An 18,536-nucleotide genomic window follows, 5' to 3' on the forward strand; every position below is an offset into this window, starting at 1 on the left:
CCAAGTTTGAGTAAAATCGCTTAATAAATAAGGTTTTTATGGCCAAATTTGGGAAAATCGGGCGATACATATATATGGGAGCTATATCTAAATCTGAACCGATTTCGATGAAATTTTGCAGACTTAAAGGGTGAAGAAAAAGTTTATTATGTGACTCCAATACGGGAGAACGAAACTGAGTCATAATGTGGCAGTCAAAAATCAATCATTGAAGAGGGTACACTCATAGAAAAAAGTCTGCTAAAAACAGCAGTCGATGTCTGCTGTTATATTTTTGTACTTCAGGGCGTAATGAACAACAATTTATAAAATTTTTAGGTTATAAAATTTTCCCCAAAGCCTATTTAAGAACCAAAAGTAGTTTTTGGTATATTTTTGCACTGTAATATACTTACAAGCTCCTAAATACGATCAGCAAACATTTTGTTTGCTGTTATGCCTCAATTTGATAAATATTCAGATGTTTGGTCAAATGCTATAGATATTCATAAAATATTGTGTTAACTATGTTAGGATAGCTCCTAAGTTGATATTTTTATTTGTTTTAGCCAAAATAAAACATGTTTTAGTGTAATCGAGCTTTCAAAATTGCAGGAAATGTTTGCTATTTCAGCAAACAGTGACTGCTGTCCCTTTTTCAGCAGACTTTCTGATGTTTTAGCAGACTTTTCTGCTGTCCCTACTACCAAATTTCTTTGGGTGTACATAAGTTTTAACCTGGCTGAACATTTGGCCGATTTTACCTGTTTTTTCGTGGGTATAGAGGCATTTAAAAATGCTATGAAATGTGCCAAATCATTTTAATTAAAATGTCTTTATTTTTAAGAAAGTTGTCTTTAATACCGTATAAATAACGTGTCTGAAAACTTACTTTGCATATTAGATCAACATTTTTTTTTCAGTGTACATTTGATAAATATCCGAATACATTTTAGGAGATTTATTGCGATATTATTTTTGTTCCCACGATTTGATGTAAGGTTTAACGGCAATTAGCTTATAACAGATCAGATAAAAAGAAATGTCAATATCTATGAAATGCTAATTAATTAACTCGTTTCATAGACCCAACAAGGATGTTGGCAATTTTTATTAATACGATTAGTCTTCACAAGTGATCCGAATAGAGGCCTATACATTTTGTCAACGTTAATAATAATATGGAAAAATTTATTAGACTTTACAAGTTAATTGTGCAATATTTCTTAATTCTTGCTGGGGTTTCATCACACTGGTGCAATTATGAAATGGGAGATTTTAAACGTCCAATCGTAACGCGTATAATTCATGTGATCGTCAACGTTATTGGACTCGCCGTGGTGGTCTATATGGATAAAATATTTTTTAGATCTTTTTATATGAATGATCTTAATCCTGTTATGAAATGCGTAATTGTCTCTAGATTCTTAATGATTGTGATACCTCCCGCGGCAGCATTTACCCATATGCTAATTTTCGAATCAAATTTGATTAAATTGAAAAGACGACTACAGCTTCTGGAAATCAATATTGTACGACAAATGATCCACTCGAAAGATAAGAAAAGATATTTTAATATTTTATATTTCAAAATTGTCATATGTTGCTGTAAATATCTATACTATATTTACTACAACATTAGATCTGCTGAAATGTGGACATTTTTCTATGTGAATACTGTGTCTTTGACGTTCCTTTGGACATTCCAATATTTTCAAATGATTTGGAGCATATCCCATTTTTTCAGTTACATAAACAAACGGATTCAAGATGTAGCAGAAGACGTTACAAATTATTTCGAAGAAATCGACGAATATAAGGAAAGGAGCATATGATTAGAAATTGAAAGGCTTTTCACGACCCACTGGAAATTGTGTGAAATATTGGAAGAGTTGGAAAAAATGTTTAAATGGCTTTTATTTGTAAATCGTGCGATTGGTATAATCATATGTGGAACGTCAATCTATTATACAATAATCGAATTTGAGAATTTTTCATTTATGTCTCTCTTCATTTGGAGCATTTTGGATTATACTCTACGATTATTGGATTTCTTTGTGGATGATTGTATATGTGAAGGAATCAGTCGTACTTTTGACGATTTTAAATTGAGTTTAAATGATTTCAATGTGACAAATCGTCCCTTGAAAAAAGTCAATAGAAAGGTATATTTCAATATTCATTAACTTTCAACTCTTTATATTAATTTTGGTTTTTTTATATAGTGCGAAGAATTCACATTGTATTTGTATACACGTAAAAGGACATTAAAACCTTTGGGACCTTTTGACATGGGTCTCAGAACTTGGTTTGCTATGATTGCTGCATTAGTAACTATTATTATATATTTGGTACAAACGCATTATGTATTGTAGATATTTTTTAATAAATTTTAATAAACTGAAACATGCACGTACACAAAATTATCCACAATTTTAACATTTTTGATGCACCACATGATTTATAATCAAATGAAATATTCAAAGGTTTATATTTGCACAAAAAAATCGATCTAAAACGCCAAAATACAAAATTTAATTTTAAGGAAATTTTCTTTTTACGTACAACACTAAATAAAATGTCAGAAAATGCATTTGGAGTTTTTCAAAATTTTCAATGATGAGAGGGAGGGGTCATTAATTTGTTGATAATTTATGTAATCCACTGCTGAAACACTTTTGGTGTTTGGCCGATACTCGGATTGAACCCATGACACTGTAATGCAAAACGGAAATGCTAACCATTGCTCCTTTTCATTGCAGTAGCTCACTAGAAATATTCTGGTACCTCAACACGTACAATAGTACGATAAAATTTTCTATAGAAATAAAATTTTGTCAAAATTTTCTATAGATAAAAAATGTTGAAAAAATTTTTTGTAGGAATAAAATTTTGAAAAAAATTTTTATAGGAATAAAATTTTGACAAAATTTTCTATAGAAATAAAATTTTGACAAAATTTACTATATAAATACAATTTTGACAAAATTTCCTATAGAAATAAAATTTTGAAAAAATTCCTATAGAAATAAAATTTTGACAAAATTGTCTGTAGGAATAAAATTTTGACAAAATTTTCTGTAGAAATAAAATTTTGACAAAAATTTCTATAGAAATAAAATTTTGACAAAATTTTCTATAGAAATAAAATGTTGACCAAATTTTCTATAGAAATAAAATTTTGACAAAATTTTCTATAGAAATAAAATTTTGCCAAAATTTTCTGTAGAAATAAAATTTTGACAAAATTTTCTGTATAGAAATAAAATTTTGACAAAATTTTCTATAGAAATAAAATTTTGACAACATTTTCTATAGAAATAAAATGTTGACAACATTTTCTATAGAAATAAAATGTTGACAAAATTTTCTATAGAAATAAAATGTTGACAAAATTTTCTATTGAAATAAAATTTTGACACAAATTGCTATAGAAATAAATTTTTGACAAAATTTTCTATAGAAATAAAATTTTGACAAAAATTTTCTATAGAAATAAAATTTTGACAAACTTTTCTATAGAAATAAAATTTTGACAAAATTTTCTTTAGAAATAAAATTTTGACAAACTTTTCTATAGAAATAAAAATTTGACAAATTTTTCTATAGAACTAATATTTTGACAAAATTTTGTATAGAAATAAAATTTTGACAAAATTATATTTTAAAATTATATTTTATTAATAAACAGGATAGATGACACAAAGTATTACCACCCTATGGAACAGGTTTTAAGAAAAAAAACACGTTTCTTTAATGTTTTAAAAACATAATATAACATTTATTTCAAAAAATAATATTTATAATTAATACCACAAAAATATTCGAACATTTCAACATTATCTACTATTATTAAAAAAATTGTATTACAATCCTTTTGTTAGCCTTAGAATATTTTCTCGCAAAAGACTACAAAATCGGTGTTGGTATATAGGAAAAATGACTTGGAGGTATGTTCCATGTGTAATTATGCCATTGAAGTAGATTAGGATAATGTTCGTTGGAAAAACGCGCATGTGGTCTGTGATGACGTACACATTTCAATATGGCTAATAAACTTAAAACCAAAAAAAAAAAAAAACAAAATGTAGAAAAGAAAATAATTTAAAGCTTACTTCAGTTTCAAGAAAAGGAAAACAAGAGTGGAGTGGTCGGGAAAATCGAAATCGATTTTAGTCATTAGTTTGTCCTAAGAACATATTTCAATTTGATTTCGAGTACAAAAAAACGAACATTCAGTTTTAGAAAAACATCTACCACTAATAGTGCCTATGAATATAAGTATAAGTTGCTAAAGGTATATCTCAACATTATCCATTCCAGCAAAAGGCATTACGATTACTTATGGCAAATGGATCGGTCCTCATTTTCATTTGATTATCCTCCACGCATCGTCCAATCGAATCTATATAATTGGGCTTTTCATCGTCTTTCATGGGGGACCAGATTTTTATGTCATGATCTATTCCCGAAGTAGCCATGAGACACAATTCCGGATGTGGTAAGACACAATTTACAATTGCACTATCCGCTTTGTAAATACTAAGAATATTGCCCGATTTACGTTCCCATATAAAAAAGTTGCCATCATCCGAACCGGCCACTATGAATTGACCATCATGGCCAAAATAGGTGGCTTCTTTAATGTCTGTGGTAGTATTGCAGTGTCCCAGAAAACGCTCCTTATAGTCTTTGGCTTTACAACGCCAATAAAACTCATCATCGGACATTTCACCGCGTGCCAAAAGATCTGCCACGGCAGACTGCTGTTGCTGCTGTTGTTGTGAAGGTGTGGTTTGGCGATTCTCTCGTATGTCTTTATTTAACATTAAGACGCCATGATTATTAGCATAACTAGGAAAACGTCTTATCAACTCTTTCAAACACTCATCGGCATCCTGGGGACGACCCAATTCCAATAATGATCGGGCTAAACGAAAATGAGCCTTCACATAGGCGGGATCCAAACGTAAAGCTGTATGGCAATCCCTTAGAGCTGCATATATATCACCATACCATTGACGCCTCATGTAGGCGGTAGCTCGATTCAAATATAAAACCGGTGATCCAAATGAGGCTATGGCATCCGAATATGTACGTATAGCTAAAAAGTATTTTTCATTTTCCAAAAATTCATTACCCCATTTCTTATATTCTTCGATTTGTTCTGGCAACTTGCGGCGATTATGTTGAGTTGCCGAAGATGTATCCGAATCTGAGGAATCGCCATTATTGTTTGTTGCTTTGTAATCGGGCAAATTTAAAAATACTGGCTGCTCAGCATTGATTAAATCATAGATGTAAATGTGTTCTGCTCCCATGTTTACCAAGAGTTCGGTACCGGTGGAATTGAAAGTTAGATATGTAATGGCCCGAGATTCGTGCTCAATACGTTTTGTATTATTTTTGCTAATGTGCCCTGGCGAATAATAAGTAACACATTCCTTAGGTATACCCCCAATTTCAGGCGAATCTGTGAAAGCAAAATTAATTTAACAAATATGAACCCTTAACTTTTTTCAATTTGCTTATACCATTTAAGGCTGAGGAAAATGTCTTTAACTTGCGCCGATCATAAATCCGAGCATATGGATCATTTGCCCCAATTGCTAAATATTCGGTACGTATGGGATTTACTGATATACATTTTGCTTCGGCATTGGCATCAATGTAGGCAGCTAAATTGATAAGGCTGACACGGTTGTCCTCAGAGCGGCAAACATGTTTTTCACGATGATCTAATTAATTTTAAATAGTTTGATATTAATAATCAAGAATATTAACATTATTAATCTGACTCAATAAATTTACCTAATTGTAATATCACACCATCTTCTCCAGCAGACCTAGATATTATCATTTTTTTTTTAATTAAACATAAATAGCAAATGAATTAATTTTTCAAGACCGGTAATTTAGATAGACTAATGTCATTTTATCGCTACTTTTTCAAACAATAAAATTCCAAATAAATAAATAAAATTGCAACAATAGAAAATAGGTACCTACTTACCAAAAAATATAGGGAGAATCGGGTGCCGTTGCCAATCTCTTTACCCTCGCGGCATGACAATGGCAAGTATACAAGGATTCCGAAGAATTTATATCAAATAACATAATTGTTTTATCTGCTGCTGCGGTGGCTATTAGATTATTTAGTTTTGGCATAAATTTCACCGAAAACATATTGCCAGTGTGTTTGGTATGAATTTTCTGGATTATCTTTTGAGCAAATGGATTCCAAAGAATTAATTGAAAATCATCAGAACCTGATGCCAGTATACGACCGCAACTGGACCATTCCAAACAATTAACACATCCCTCGTGACCTTTTAACACCGAATCTAATTCCAGGCGTTGCATTAACGGAGGAGAAGCTTGCAATCGCCTGCGTACATGTGATCCGAAATCGGAATACAACATGCGATCATCCAAAAGATGGGCGATGTTTTTACTTTTATATTCGTAACGATTAGTGTTCATCATATTTCTCATTTTAAGGCTGTAGTGCAGAAAAAAAACATAAGAACATTTGTTAATATCTTTTTGTTATTTATAATATTTCTCACAGAAAAAATATAACCGCTAAACTCAAACTTAACACTCATCTTAAGGTTACCTTCACGAATCAATTAATTTTGATTTGAAATAGTACCCACCTTATGGTATCACGCCATAATTAAAAAATAAACGACAACGCTAAAGTTTGTATTTAGGGGTGATGCGCAAAAAATTAAAAGACACGGCAACTCTACATGCCTACATTTGCGTGCTTCGTTTTTTGCTTGCAGAACAGTTGAAATTGCCGGCAGCTTTTCCCAATTCTTTGGATAATAGAAGTAATTCTACCTTTCAGTTTCATATTCAATAGATATAAGTCTAAATTTGACTCCTTCGATTCCTGTTTGTTGTAAATATGCCAAAATCCAAGAAAACTGAAGACACTAGTGACAGTGATTCTGGACCAGACGATGTAAGTTTTTTTATGTGTGTTTCAATGCAAACCAAACTATTCAAAAGCCTAATTTTATTTTAGCGCGCACCTCCACCCAAGAAATCGAAAGACAAGAATTCCAAGGACGAGAAAAAAGGAGGTGAGTCCAATCAGTGGACTTTGGAAAAGTATCGACAAGTTCGTATCAATGAATTTAGAGGCAAAAAGTTGATAGATATTCGCGAATATTATGAAAAAGGTGGTGAGTTGCTTCCCGGCAAAAAGGGGATCTCGCTCTCCGTCACTCAATGGAAAAAGCTTCTAGAAGTTGCGGATGAAATAAATCAAGCTGTCCAGGATTAAAATAGAATAAATAACATAAGAAACCTATAAAATGAATTATCAATGTAGAATGTACGTTTTTCTTTTCTTTATTTTTACCCCTTTGTTAAAACAACTTGAATAAACGAGTATCCTTATAATTTGATTAATTAGTTTCACTATTGTCTTGTGAAAGATTTGAGGCAGTATTAAGGGAATTTCATTTTTATTAGTGAAAGCTAAGAGACTTAGGCGTAAATATCCTGATGAAGCATCTACAACCAAACATGCACTTTTTCCTACAAAAAGTATTTTTTTTTTTTTTGCATTAATACCAAAATCTCTGCAAACCTCGATTGTTCATATTGGCATTTAGCATTCATCCAAATAAGTTTCTAACCTATTTTGCAAAGGCGATTTCCCGTTCTTAAAATTTAGTCAGCGGGAAGAGCATTAAATTGTCTCAAAAGGAATTTATCTAGATTGAGACTTCAAATTGAAACTGGAATGGAGAAAGAAGGATTTTCCGCTGTGGAAACGTAATCAGTTTGATGACATTGATATGACCCTAAATATAATTATTTTTGAACAATATGCCGTCATCTTTTTGCGTACGCCTGTCGTCAATAAATTATTGGCATAGTTCGACTTCAGACGTAGTGCGTAGGATAGGTCTAGGGCTTAGGGATTTCGGAAAAATTATGGTCCTAAATAAACTTTTGAAGTGGCAACGTTGAATTTAATAGTAAATATAGATAGATGATAGAGTAAACGTAAAAATGAATGTACTAATTACCTTGTCTTGTTTTATAACCACTGTCTTAAACGCTTATCTTCCGGCAGGGGCAATCTTCAAGCTAAATTTTGCAAAGATGTATATTTCACGCACAGTTAGTTCCTCTTTTTATCTATTTGCAAGGTATCTTAATTCTCAATGTTTTAAGTCCATCTTGTTCTTGCATTGATAACATCGTCAAGGTGGCGTATTTCTTGACTTTAGTTGAAAAGGTTAGAACTTTAGTTGTATTTCTATAATCACCGAAATATTTTCTTATTTCTTTTTTCGTTGCAATCTAAAATCTCTTTCTTCTATGATAAGGTAAAAATTATTAACTTGTTTTGTTGTTTTGTTATTGTCAAATCTGCATCGAGAGAGTAGTGTTGCCAGATGGTGAATAGCAATGTCGGCAAAGTGTTGTTTTTTGTTGATAAAGAACCCCATCCCCAAACTTAAATTGAACTTACTTTGGCAATGGCTTGCATTTAATACATCCTCCAATAGGTTTGAAACATTTAAATATAATTTATTTTGAGAAGTTGTTGCTAATGTGTCTGTGTTTTTTGAGATGTTTATTTCTCAACAATTTCTCAAATCGAATTCTAAACTACTTCTTTGAAGAGATGTTTGAAAACGTGTTGAATATAAGCATTTCTCTAACGCTTGCTTTTATTGGGCCATATCATTTAGGCATACACGCAAACGCTTTCATTTGAGTGTTCTCTGTCATTACCTTTTCACACATCTGTCATCTATATTTACACCTGATTTTTCTAGACACTTGGGGTTAATTCTTGAAGAACGAATTGAAGAAATACTAAATAACGAAACTATAAATTGATTAATTCAATTGACGAAAAACAAGCACAAAATGATAATTACACGCTTCGCACAAATCAAGGCTGTAGCAGCTTCGACACTCTCATCACCGCTTACTGCAAGACAGATACTTGGAAGAACTTGTTCGGAAGTACAAAGACGACAATCGACCCATTTTAGAAGTGGGGCTTTGAAACCAAAACCTGAGGAAACTCCATTCGGGATGGTGGGAGTGTTATGTTCTGTACTTCCGGGACTTTTCATTGGAGCAGCTATAAGTAAAAGTGTGGCTAATTTTCTAGAAGAAAATGACTTGTTTGTACCCGAAGATGATGACGATGATGAGGATTAATCGGCTATCGATATTGATTTGGCCTCCATCACCACAAAGCACAATGTTTAATGGAGCACAACACTAGTCATGTAATTGTTATGGTATCTTTTAAGGACAAAATGACAAAAACAAGTTAACAAACAACCAAACACGAAGATAAAATATATGTCGGATTTTCTTTTGTATATATAAAACATCATGGATATGCCAAAAGTGTCCCCTTCTAGCAACTACAACAGTCATTATTTAACCTTGAAAATGACCAATTACCTGTTAATCTCTTCTACTTTATCAAATAACATCCTTCTTTAACTCCAATATGCATAAATATCTCAAACCTATAAAATTGTTCTGCTTTATTAATATGTATGTATTAAATATGAATATAATTTAAACAATGCTGTTTATGCTGAGAACACACACAAACAAAAATCAACGAAATAAAGTAAATTATGAATTATGTTAATATGTATAAATTCTTATGTTTGTTTATTTGTTGTATCCCTATTTATAGAGTATATGATTCATTTGTAGTAACAAATAGGTATTAGAAATTAGAACAAATTGTTTATTGAAATGCCAAAAACATCATAGGAAATTAAAATTCTAGCAAAGACGAGGTTATGGAATATCATAAAATGTTTGTAATAGAAACGGAATATGTTAAAAAAAGCTCAAAACAAAAATTTCCAATTGTACTATAAATAAGTAGGAAGAGTCGCTAAGTTTGGCTTTGCATAGTTTTAAATCGCCCGTTTTCTTTTGAAGCAGTCTTCAATAAACGACAATTATATTCTATTAAATTGTATCGAAATATCATCGATTGGTTACATGATGTAAGACAAGATATATCCAAAATAAATTTAAAATCATTTAAAATTGCTCCAATTAATATCGAATTGTATTAATGTTATAAAATAGGCTAATCCCGCCGAAGCCGTTAGGAAAGTTAAATGACGATCCAAATAAAATAATCCACAGATACGAAAACGGCCATTAAACATTATTAGAGATAGTGCAAAATTTTCAATCTGAAAAGATAAAATTCGTAAAATTAGTGGTTTAAAAGTCTTCGAGTAGTAAAGAATTCAAATGATTTACCGTTTCTTCCAAACGCCAATCTAATGGAATTATTTCGTCAAATCGTTTTACGATTAATCGCATACTATTCATTTCTATATTTATTTGTTCACTTATTAGGGCCACAATATAGGTGTCAATATAGAATACTATTGAGAATATGAAATTCAATAGAATTTCTGTAATCGGATAACTCTTGTGTTTAACCAACAGATTGAATAGGGTAAAAAGATTTGTTAAATTGCTTATTAGGGTCGTAAGAACAAGGCCAAAAATTTGAAATTGATGCATTTTTACACTATCCTTATATAATCCACAAATTTTCCTATAACGATGATTTAGGGCATCCAAATCGTCACAAAGTAAACAACATAAATGACCAATTAGACCCGAATTTCTATTGCTTTGGTAATAAATTGCATAACGCCTATTCTCATTTAAAGATTTCTCAATTTGCCGCTTTAGCTGGCGTATAAATTTCAAGGCCGAACAATTAATAAAATAAAAATAGTCAGCCATATTTTCGGTGTAATTCCATAGGAGGAAGGTATATAATTGAAAATATATCTTTACCGCATGTGATCCGGAAAAATATTGATATACAATTTGAGCAATTTGGACCAGCATCATGATGTTGATTAAAACAAATTTAAATAAAAGCATAAATTCGAATTTTGTCTGTGGTTGGTCGTCGTCATCATCCAAATCATGACACATGCGATTAAATTCATCTTCCAAGGACTGGCGTCTTTTTGTTACATATCTTATATCCTTGCCATGAACGCAATTCGCTATATATGTCACAAAAACCGTGCAATATTTGATAAAAGTATTTGAAAAAGTCACTAATAATTGTAGCTTCCAGCGATTATCTTTTGTTTCAACCAAATATTGAAGATTCCATCTAAAGTATATAGGTATAATAATGATTAGACCAAAACTCAGTAGGTGGCAATAAACCTCAGCTAAATAATATCTTAACGATTTATTTGATTTTTTGGGTAAATAGTTGATAACCATAAGACCATTGATGGTTGCGTATATATTTCCAAAAACATAAATTTTGGCTTTATGTGCTTCCCAAAAACTCAATTTACTTGGCATTGCGATTTGAACAAAACTAAATCAAAAAAAAAAAACTTTCTATTTAATATCTATAGCATACGGCAGGCTACTTTACAGGAAGTGACAACTCTATGATGGTTAAAGTCATATCTCTGAAGATTTATCTACAATGGCACGCACTTTTTATTGTGTTAAGATAAAGTACATGCAAGGTTTTAATTATTCGAATGGGGAACATATTTAATTTGTCTTCGAGCCCATAACGAATATATATTAAATATATCAGTTTGCGACTTTTCTCAAGTAGTTCTTATTAGATTTGATAGTCTGCTTTGGCAAATGGGTTACATTGGGTCTTAATTATATAAATCGATCCCCAGATTAGTCTTCTAGAATCTCCAGTAGGCTCATTTTTTCAACAATTTGCTTCAAGCGCGGCACGTGATGTCATTTATAATCATTTATCGTTCCTATTTAACCCAGATTTGACTTCTGGAACATCTTGCCTTGATATTCCCTTTTTGACATATCATATTTTGACTCATTTTCAGATATTCCCCGCGTATCCAGATATTACTTCTACAGTCTTTCCTGGATTCCAATCCATCACCCTCCGTAGCCGTTACCTCAAAACATGTTATTCGGGCTCCCTGAAATTTCGTCGTACAAAATTTGATGTTTTAGTAGATTTTTGCTGTGTTAAGTTTTTCGTGCTATATCAATCAATATTTCATTCCATTGCTATCATAAGGTGGGTATTAAGTTCGAGTTTAGCCGCTAATTTTCACTAAAGTGAAAACTAAATGAGTAAAAAACGTCATAAATTTATACATATTTGTCGCAGATTTCATTATAACTTGATGGGGAATATCCAAAAGCAAATTTTCACAAAATTTATATTCCTTAAAATGGATTATTAAAGAAAAGTAATCGTGCAAAACATGACGATTTTAGCGGCTAAACTCGAACTTAATACCCACCTATAAGGGTAAATAGCGAACATATTGCTTTACATAGACCTTTTCATTTCCCAATTTGACCTTCAAAATCATTCCCACTACCAAGTTACTTTTCTATGTATAAATTCCATGTCTTTTTCTCCTGAAAGCAATGCGTGTTATTATATGATATCTTAGATTTTGAAATGCGTGCATGATTTCTAGATGTAGACAAATACAATAAATAAGACCTACTCACCTTTTATTTGTGGCCAGTTAAATTTCCTAATCGTAACTGAAAGGTACCGAAAATGCAACGTAAATCAAGTGTATGGGAAAAACATAAGACCAAATTTTATATTTTTGGTAACATATATGCAACGCTACATGGTCTAATCGTTATAGACTATTTTCCAACAAAAACAACCAAACCCATAATATACTACTTAGCAACTGCCTATTGTCATTTTCTGAGTTCAGCTATCATCGTATTCTTACCAATGTATTTTGTGTGGAATCTACAATATTTGGTTGAGACAAAAGATCCTCGATGGAAACTACAATTATTGGTTAATTTTTCAAATACGTTTATCAAATATTGTATGGTTGTAATCACATATATAGCCAATTTCATCCATTACAAAGATATACGATATGTAATGAAAAGACGTGAGTCTTTGGAAGAAGAACTCAATCATTTGTGTCGCGATTGCGATGAGGAGCCTCGAACAAAATTCGAATTTATGCTTTTATTCAAATTTAGCACAATCAATGCCATGTTATTGATACAGATAGCTCAAATTCTATATCAATACATTATGGGTGCAAATGCTGTAAGAATATATTTTCAGTTGTACACCTTTTTCCTGTGGAATTATACCGAAAATATGGCTGATTACTTTTATTACATCAATTGTTCATCATTGAAATTTCTACGTCAATTACAACAACAAATGCATAATATCTTAAATGAGAATAGAAATTGTGCCATTTATCGCAAATACAAAAGGAATACAGGAGGACTAACCGGACAATATTGTTGTATACTTAGTGATCGTTTGCATTATCTTGTTCATTTATATGGTCAAATTTGTTACCTATATAAAGATAGTGTTCGTATGCATCAATTTCAAATTCTGGGCCTAATTCTTACAACTCTAATCAGCAATCTAACAAATCTATTCACCCTATTCAATCTACTATCGAAGCAAAGTACATTTGGACCTACTGAAATTGTATTGAATTGTATATTTGCCATAGCTTTCTACATCGATACATATATTGTTACACTAACAAGTGATAAAATTAATATGGAAATGGAAATTTTACGTATAAAGGTTCAGGAGTTTAGCGAAATAGCCACATTGGATTGGAGATTGGAAGAAACGGTAAGATTTCGATATTGCTAAAATATTTCGAAATAATTTCTAAGTTAAGTCGAATTATTGAATATCGTGTCGAAATATGAGCTATATAGGGATAGGATTGAGTCGATACGGAATCGTCAATTATGGTTTTATTCTACATTTTATGGCTATTCTCCTATTCCTATCCGACGAATGATTTTGGGTTCAATGATGATTTATAAGATTACAAATAGGGGCATTCCCTGTTTAGATCTGATATCGATGATTGGAATAAACGTCCCTTTAGTCCATCTAAAAGTTATCGGTTTCTCTTTATTGAGTTTCAATGCTCCAATTACGCTATGGTAGAACCTATCCGAAGATGGATGATATCCTTAGAATTAATACGATTACAACATGAATAATCAACTTCTGGAATACCCAAGTTAGAAGTATTCATTTCGCAAACGTTGAAATATTATTTTTGTAGTCAATATAGCTGTCCGATGTAGTCAATATAGCTGTCCGTACATACCCTGGCTGTCTATAGCCATGGTATGTACGCAAAGGGAAGGGACAGCAATATACACAGAAAAAAATTTTAATAAAATTTGTCCAATTAAAGTCTTGAGTTTTAAAAAATATTCAATTAAAAATTGAATTGATTCAACAATTTTTTAATTGAAACAAAAATTAACAGTATCATTTAAATTTTTAATTGGATCAATTAATTTTTTAATTGATAATAAAGACATTTCAATTAAAAAATTAATTGCATCAATTTATTTCGTGATTGAATTAGTTTTTTTTTTGTGTACCCAGCATCTCTTAAAACAATTAGGAGGAAATCTCCCATAACATCTCCTAAGGTGGGGTAGTTTAGAAACGTTTTTGCCTTCTCTTATTACTTAAACCCCCTGCAAGGTTGATTGTTATGTTACGCAAAACAATGATGGTTTCTGTCCGTGCGTCGATTATTTTCTCCAATGTACTTCAGCATTCTCGGTGACTGTTAAATGTCTTTATCGTCTGGCTGTCCTGGAAATATAGATGATATATTTTGGGGAATAGGGAATAAAATCAAATCAAAGAGAGTAATAAGCCCTTATTCTTCAAAAACTGACTGTACACATTTCTTAAATATATTCATATCGAAATTATTTTATGGATCAACTTTTTATTACAACATTTTAAAACATTTTTGTTTATCTTTTCAGATTGAGACTTTTGCATTTTCTTTGATAACTTACAGTGGACGTTATCTTATTTGTGGTTTATTTTATTTAGATCGTCACTTAACATTCTTAACAGCATCCACAGGTTTATCATATTTCATAACTTTAGTACAATTCGATATTAATTGGAGTAGTTTAAAATAGCTAACTTAAATATACCTTGTGTTAATTTAAATAAAATCATCTTTGAAAATTATTTTGATAGATGTGCTTTTTTTGTCTTATATTGTTTGTAGTATTACTGCCTATTTTTATTGTAAAATCAATAAATAAAACTAATCTTGAATAATTACTATACTTATTATTGGAATTGGAAAACACAACGTAAAGGAACACTGGTCAAATTCTAGTTTGTTCAATTGTTTTATTAGGCAAATCTCTATAAATTTGTTTTACCAACACTTCGTTATGAACGAATCCTTCTGATAAATGTACCATATATATTCTTAACACTTGACTAGATTTAAAATAACTACATATTAAATTATAGATTATAAAAAAATAACTTAACTAGTTTGAGGTACTATAAATTTTATGTTAACAAAAGTAAAATTATTAGCCATTTGTACTTAAAATAAAAATAATTTAATTTGATATTCTACAAATTTACGATATATTATGCTGGCTTAGGTATTTGGCTACTATTAGAAAAACAAATGCACTGGTCAGAAATATACTTCCTGGCAGAGATCGACGTAAGTGAAGATTATTATCATGTTCACGTTGAGCAAATAGGGCTATGTCTGCCTCAAATGTTTCATAGTTGTTCCAATTTAAACATTTTTTCACAGCATATTCCCAGCGTTTGTATAGCAACGCCCTCCCTTTATAGAAGAAGAAATAAATTCATCTCACATCATTAAATACCAAACAGTGTGACTATTATACTTACGATTCGGTGTTGTTGTTGGACTAATTGCATCCGATGGTGGCATATAGGCAAATTGAGCATATTTTTTATCTACCACTTTCATAGTTATCCCTGCAGCTATCATTGCCCCCAAGGCATGGGGCGATGTTGTCTGTGGACGCTCCAACACAAAACCCACAATATCAGCTATATATTGTATAAACTGGCTACTTTCAGCATACTCCCCACCAAATACCAGGCGTTCTTTCATATTTTTCCAATCCCAAGTATGTGTATCAAGTTTAAATGCTTCAAGTATTTCATGAATTTGGAAACCGGTGGCCTCGTAAGCTGCCTGTGTTACATTTTCTGCTGTGGTTTGGCTAGTAAGGCCAAGTATAATTCTGGAAATGAAAAGGTTTTTTTTTTGAAAATTTTGATTTAGAAACAAACAGCAGGGTTCAGCCAGCCAACGTTAAAAATGTTTTGTCATAATCGATTCGAAACATTGACTGCTTTCCCTTTTTTCAGGGGACTGCTATGTATGAATTTCTTTGAATGTGCTATAACAATATTTGTTCTTAAGAACTAATTTTATGTCCCAGATATATAGTCGTAATATTTTGATATTGTTTCAGTTTCATTGATATTTACAAATAAAGTAAATATTGTTGAAAGTTTTATTTGTCTTCGTCAATATAATCATAAAAACTACTTACCCTCTTGCATCGTATCGCCAATATGGCGAATATAAACCCGAAAAGGCAGGTACAAATGTTATCTCCGAACGCCTAGCCGCAGCACCACATTCATTCAATATACTTGAGGAACACGACGATGAGATCATAGAACTTTCACCCAGAAATGTATTTAAAACTTCCACCGCATTGTCATTGGAATTGATTTCTGTATTAATGCGTAGACCATTTTTTAACCATTGCACAGTTGAGCCAGCATTACTTATGGCGCCTTCCAAAGCATAACAAGGTTTAACTTTAGGACCTAATTTGTATGAGACTATTGAGAGCAGACCATTTTCTGATTCGACAAATTCTCCACCGGTATTTAATAAAACAAAGCAACTATCATCTATGGAACAGACATTTTGGCCAGCTTCTAATGACAATTGGCCCAATAAGGAGGCAGGTTGATCTCCAATACACTATAATTAAATGTTCAAGATGAATATTAAAACTATGAATTTTATATTTGCAATAATACTTACACTAGCAATTGGAAGATTATTCAATGGACCCTCTATAACATATCCATAAATCTCTGAATTGGAACGTATTCTTGGCAGTATATTCATAGGAATACGATAGAAATCGCATAGTTTCTTATCCCATTGCAGTGTGTGAACATTCATGAGACCGGTATATTGTGCATTTGTAATATCTGTTGAATGAACACCACACGTCTCTGAACCAGTAAGATTCTGAAAGAAAATGGGGTCATAAATGTAGACTCAATATCCCGAAAAATTGATAAATTTTATATATAATACAATTTTTAAAATTTAAGAATTGTTAAATTCTTACAAATGTTAAGACTTTAACAAGAATAGCAATAAGACGCTATTCTTTGAGCAGAGCTTAAAATGTTAAGCCTTTTTTTGAAAACTTACCCACATTAGCCAAGTGTCTATGGTGCCAACATATAAATTATCATTTTCTAAAGCCTCCTTGACAGCGGCTACATTTTCCAGTAACCAATTTATTTTTAAAGCGCTGAAACACGTGCTCAACGGTAATCCACACAATGCCCTTAAATAATCCACGTTTCCCTTTACATTATTGAGTAATGTCTTCAAAATCGATTGACATCGACAATCAGTCCATCCTATAAGGAAAACATGCCCAAGAATAACAAATTTACCAAAGGATTCTAATGAGTCTTACCTATTGCATTATGTAAAATAGTACCCTCCTTGTCCCAAGCAAGTATAGTGCCTCTCATATTACATATGCCCACTGCGATGATGTCATGGGGGCTAATTTCTAATATAATCAGATTCTTGTAGGCTACCTTTAGAAACAAATGAAAAAAAGCTTGAATAATTTTGCAACTCCCTTCGTATAATGATATATCTCCATACCTCTATACAATCCTGTATATTTTTCCAAATTTCATTGGGATCATATTCAAGCCACCCGGCGTTATGTACTATGTGTTTGATTTTCAATTCATGTGAGGTCAAAATTTCAGCATTTTTGGTTGAATAAACCTATAAAACAAAACAAAAAACAGACAAGGCGCAATCATATATCAGATTTTTTCAATTGGCTATGCCTTCTATCCTCCAGTAGATTTGTAGGTCATTCTTTTTCTCTTACCATAAATTTGCAATGAGTGTTGCTAATATAAATAACGCCAATCAAAGGACCAAAGTTTCCATATTGGGCCATTTTATTTCTGATTTACTTGAAGTCTATGTTAACAATTTCCACCGCCAATTGATGTTGCTTCAAGTAAAGCTGGGAGAATTTGTTTTGATTACCAGAGCAGATGTTGAGCTCATTTGGATTCTGAGGTTTGAAATTATATAAAATTGCTACAAAGAGAATATAGCGACAAGAGACAGCCTTGTGCTCTGAAAATGAGCGAACAAATGTCAAGATATAGAGGGCTATGAGAAGAAATTTTTTTCGTTTCTTCTTTCACTTTCACACACACAGACAGTTTCTATTTTCTTTTGCTTTCCTTTTGTCAGAAATAATAATAGATATAAATTTGAGAGACACATCGCCGCAAACTTCATATCATTATGTTGACAGAGGCCTCTGGTGTTTCAGTTTCGCAATAATAAATCTGTCCCTTGTACTAGATTCTTATTGATTACTATCTGTGCCGTGTT

At 31.7% G+C, this 18,536-nt stretch overlaps 7 protein-coding genes across 7 annotated transcripts; 4 read left to right on the top strand and 3 right to left on the bottom strand.

The window, feature by feature from the left end:
- The first annotated feature begins 1,580 nt into the window (after positions 1-1,580).
- Positions 1,581-2,402, top strand: LOC142240904 (uncharacterized). The gene is made up of 2 exons (XM_075312656.1): positions 1,581-2,144; positions 2,205-2,402. The coding sequence occupies exons 1-2, from the start codon at positions 1,881-1,883 to the stop codon at positions 2,352-2,354; spliced, it is 414 nt and encodes a 137-aa protein (XP_075168771.1). The 5' UTR covers positions 1,581-1,880; the 3' UTR covers positions 2,355-2,402.
- A 1,325-nt stretch (positions 2,403-3,727) lies between these two features.
- On the bottom strand, positions 3,728-8,381 carry adp (WD and tetratricopeptide repeats 1). The gene is made up of 5 exons (XM_075312653.1): positions 8,031-8,381; positions 5,993-6,481; positions 5,791-5,825; positions 5,514-5,717; positions 3,728-5,452 (listed from the first exon to the last, which is right to left on the bottom strand). The coding sequence occupies exons 2-5, from the start codon at positions 6,472-6,474 to the stop codon at positions 4,290-4,292; spliced, it is 1,884 nt and encodes a 627-aa protein (XP_075168768.1). The 5' UTR covers positions 6,475-6,481; positions 8,031-8,381; the 3' UTR covers positions 3,728-4,289.
- Positions 6,738-7,400, top strand: Ssb-c31a (single stranded-binding protein c31A). The gene is made up of 2 exons (XM_075312658.1): positions 6,738-6,952; positions 7,016-7,400. Exons 1-2 carry the CDS (start codon positions 6,896-6,898, stop codon positions 7,274-7,276), a joined length of 318 nt encoding a protein of 105 aa, XP_075168773.1. The 5' UTR covers positions 6,738-6,895; the 3' UTR covers positions 7,277-7,400.
- Positions 8,382-8,754: 373 nt separating the features above from the next.
- On the top strand, positions 8,755-9,641 carry EMRE (Essential MCU regulator). The gene has a single exon (XM_075312659.1). The coding sequence runs from the start codon at positions 8,884-8,886 to the stop codon at positions 9,181-9,183; it is 300 nt and encodes a 99-aa protein (XP_075168774.1). The 5' UTR covers positions 8,755-8,883; the 3' UTR covers positions 9,184-9,641.
- Positions 9,642-9,906: 265 nt separating this feature from the next.
- Gr10a (Gustatory receptor 10a) lies at positions 9,907-11,432 on the bottom strand. The gene is made up of 2 exons (XM_075312654.1): positions 10,267-11,432; positions 9,907-10,196 (listed from the first exon to the last, which is right to left on the bottom strand). The coding sequence occupies exons 1-2, from the start codon at positions 11,347-11,349 to the stop codon at positions 10,035-10,037; spliced, it is 1,245 nt and encodes a 414-aa protein (XP_075168769.1). The 5' UTR covers positions 11,350-11,432; the 3' UTR covers positions 9,907-10,034.
- On the top strand, positions 11,265-14,078 carry LOC142240903 (gustatory receptor 10a-like). The gene has a single exon (XM_075312655.1). The coding sequence runs from the start codon at positions 12,560-12,562 to the stop codon at positions 13,655-13,657; it is 1,098 nt and encodes a 365-aa protein (XP_075168770.1). The 5' UTR covers positions 11,265-12,559; the 3' UTR covers positions 13,658-14,078.
- Positions 14,079-14,751: 673 nt separating this feature from the next.
- LOC142240908 (glycerol kinase) lies at positions 14,752-18,269 on the bottom strand. Its single transcript, XM_075312660.1, has 8 exons — positions 18,016-18,269; positions 17,778-17,906; positions 17,581-17,707; positions 17,307-17,521; positions 16,905-17,117; positions 16,399-16,841; positions 15,722-16,083; positions 14,752-15,653 (listed from the first exon to the last, which is right to left on the bottom strand). The coding sequence occupies exons 1-8, from the start codon at positions 18,085-18,087 to the stop codon at positions 15,436-15,438; spliced, it is 1,779 nt and encodes a 592-aa protein (XP_075168775.1). The 5' UTR covers positions 18,088-18,269; the 3' UTR covers positions 14,752-15,435.
- Between the last annotated feature and the right edge of the window lie 267 nt (positions 18,270-18,536).

This window comes from Haematobia irritans, chromosome 5 (genome assembly GCF_050003625.1).
Source record: "Haematobia irritans isolate KBUSLIRL chromosome 5, ASM5000362v1, whole genome shotgun sequence".
Classification (NCBI taxonomy): Eukaryota; Metazoa; Arthropoda; class Insecta; order Diptera; family Muscidae; genus Haematobia; species Haematobia irritans.

What these genes read in the sequence shown, in the direction of transcription:
- LOC142240904 (XM_075312656.1), top strand. Translation starts at nt 1,881, where the DNA reads ATGTTTAAATGGCTTTTATTTGTAAATCGTGCGATTGGTATAATCATA. An exon ending in TGAAAAAAGTCAATAGAAAG is followed by an intron (nt 2,145 to 2,204) that starts GTATATTTCAAT and finishes TTTTTTATATAG; the next exon opens with TGCGAAGAATTCACATTGTA.
- adp (XM_075312653.1), bottom strand. Translation starts at nt 6,474, where the DNA reads ATGAGAAATATGATGAACACTAATCGTTACGAATATAAAAGTAAAAAC. An exon ending in TGGTGTGATATTACAATTAG is followed by an intron (nt 5,718 to 5,790) that starts GTAAATTTATTG and finishes AAAATTAATTAG; the next exon opens with ATCATCGTGAAAAACATGTT. An exon ending in ATTTTCCTCAGCCTTAAATG is followed by an intron (nt 5,453 to 5,513) that starts GTATAAGCAAAT and finishes TTGCTTTCACAG; the next exon opens with ATTCGCCTGAAATTGGGGGT.
- Ssb-c31a (XM_075312658.1), top strand. Translation starts at nt 6,896, where the DNA reads ATGCCAAAATCCAAGAAAACTGAAGACACTAGTGACAGTGATTCTGGA. An exon ending in GTGATTCTGGACCAGACGAT is followed by an intron (nt 6,953 to 7,015) that starts GTAAGTTTTTTT and finishes ATTTTATTTTAG; the next exon opens with CGCGCACCTCCACCCAAGAA.
- EMRE (XM_075312659.1), top strand. Translation starts at nt 8,884, where the DNA reads ATGATAATTACACGCTTCGCACAAATCAAGGCTGTAGCAGCTTCGACA.
- Gr10a (XM_075312654.1), bottom strand. Translation starts at nt 11,349, where the DNA reads ATGCCAAGTAAATTGAGTTTTTGGGAAGCACATAAAGCCAAAATTTAT. An exon ending in ATTGGCGTTTGGAAGAAACG is followed by an intron (nt 10,197 to 10,266) that starts GTAAATCATTTG and finishes TTATCTTTTCAG; the next exon opens with ATTGAAAATTTTGCACTATC.
- LOC142240903 (XM_075312655.1), top strand. Translation starts at nt 12,560, where the DNA reads ATGCAACGTAAATCAAGTGTATGGGAAAAACATAAGACCAAATTTTAT.
- LOC142240908 (XM_075312660.1), bottom strand. Translation starts at nt 18,087, where the DNA reads ATGGCCCAATATGGAAACTTTGGTCCTTTGATTGGCGTTATTTATATT. An exon ending in ACACTCATTGCAAATTTATG is followed by an intron (nt 17,907 to 18,015) that starts GTAAGAGAAAAA and finishes TTTGTTTTATAG; the next exon opens with GTTTATTCAACCAAAAATGC. An exon ending in TATTTTACATAATGCAATAG is followed by an intron (nt 17,522 to 17,580) that starts GTAAGACTCATT and finishes TTTTCCTTATAG; the next exon opens with GATGGACTGATTGTCGATGT.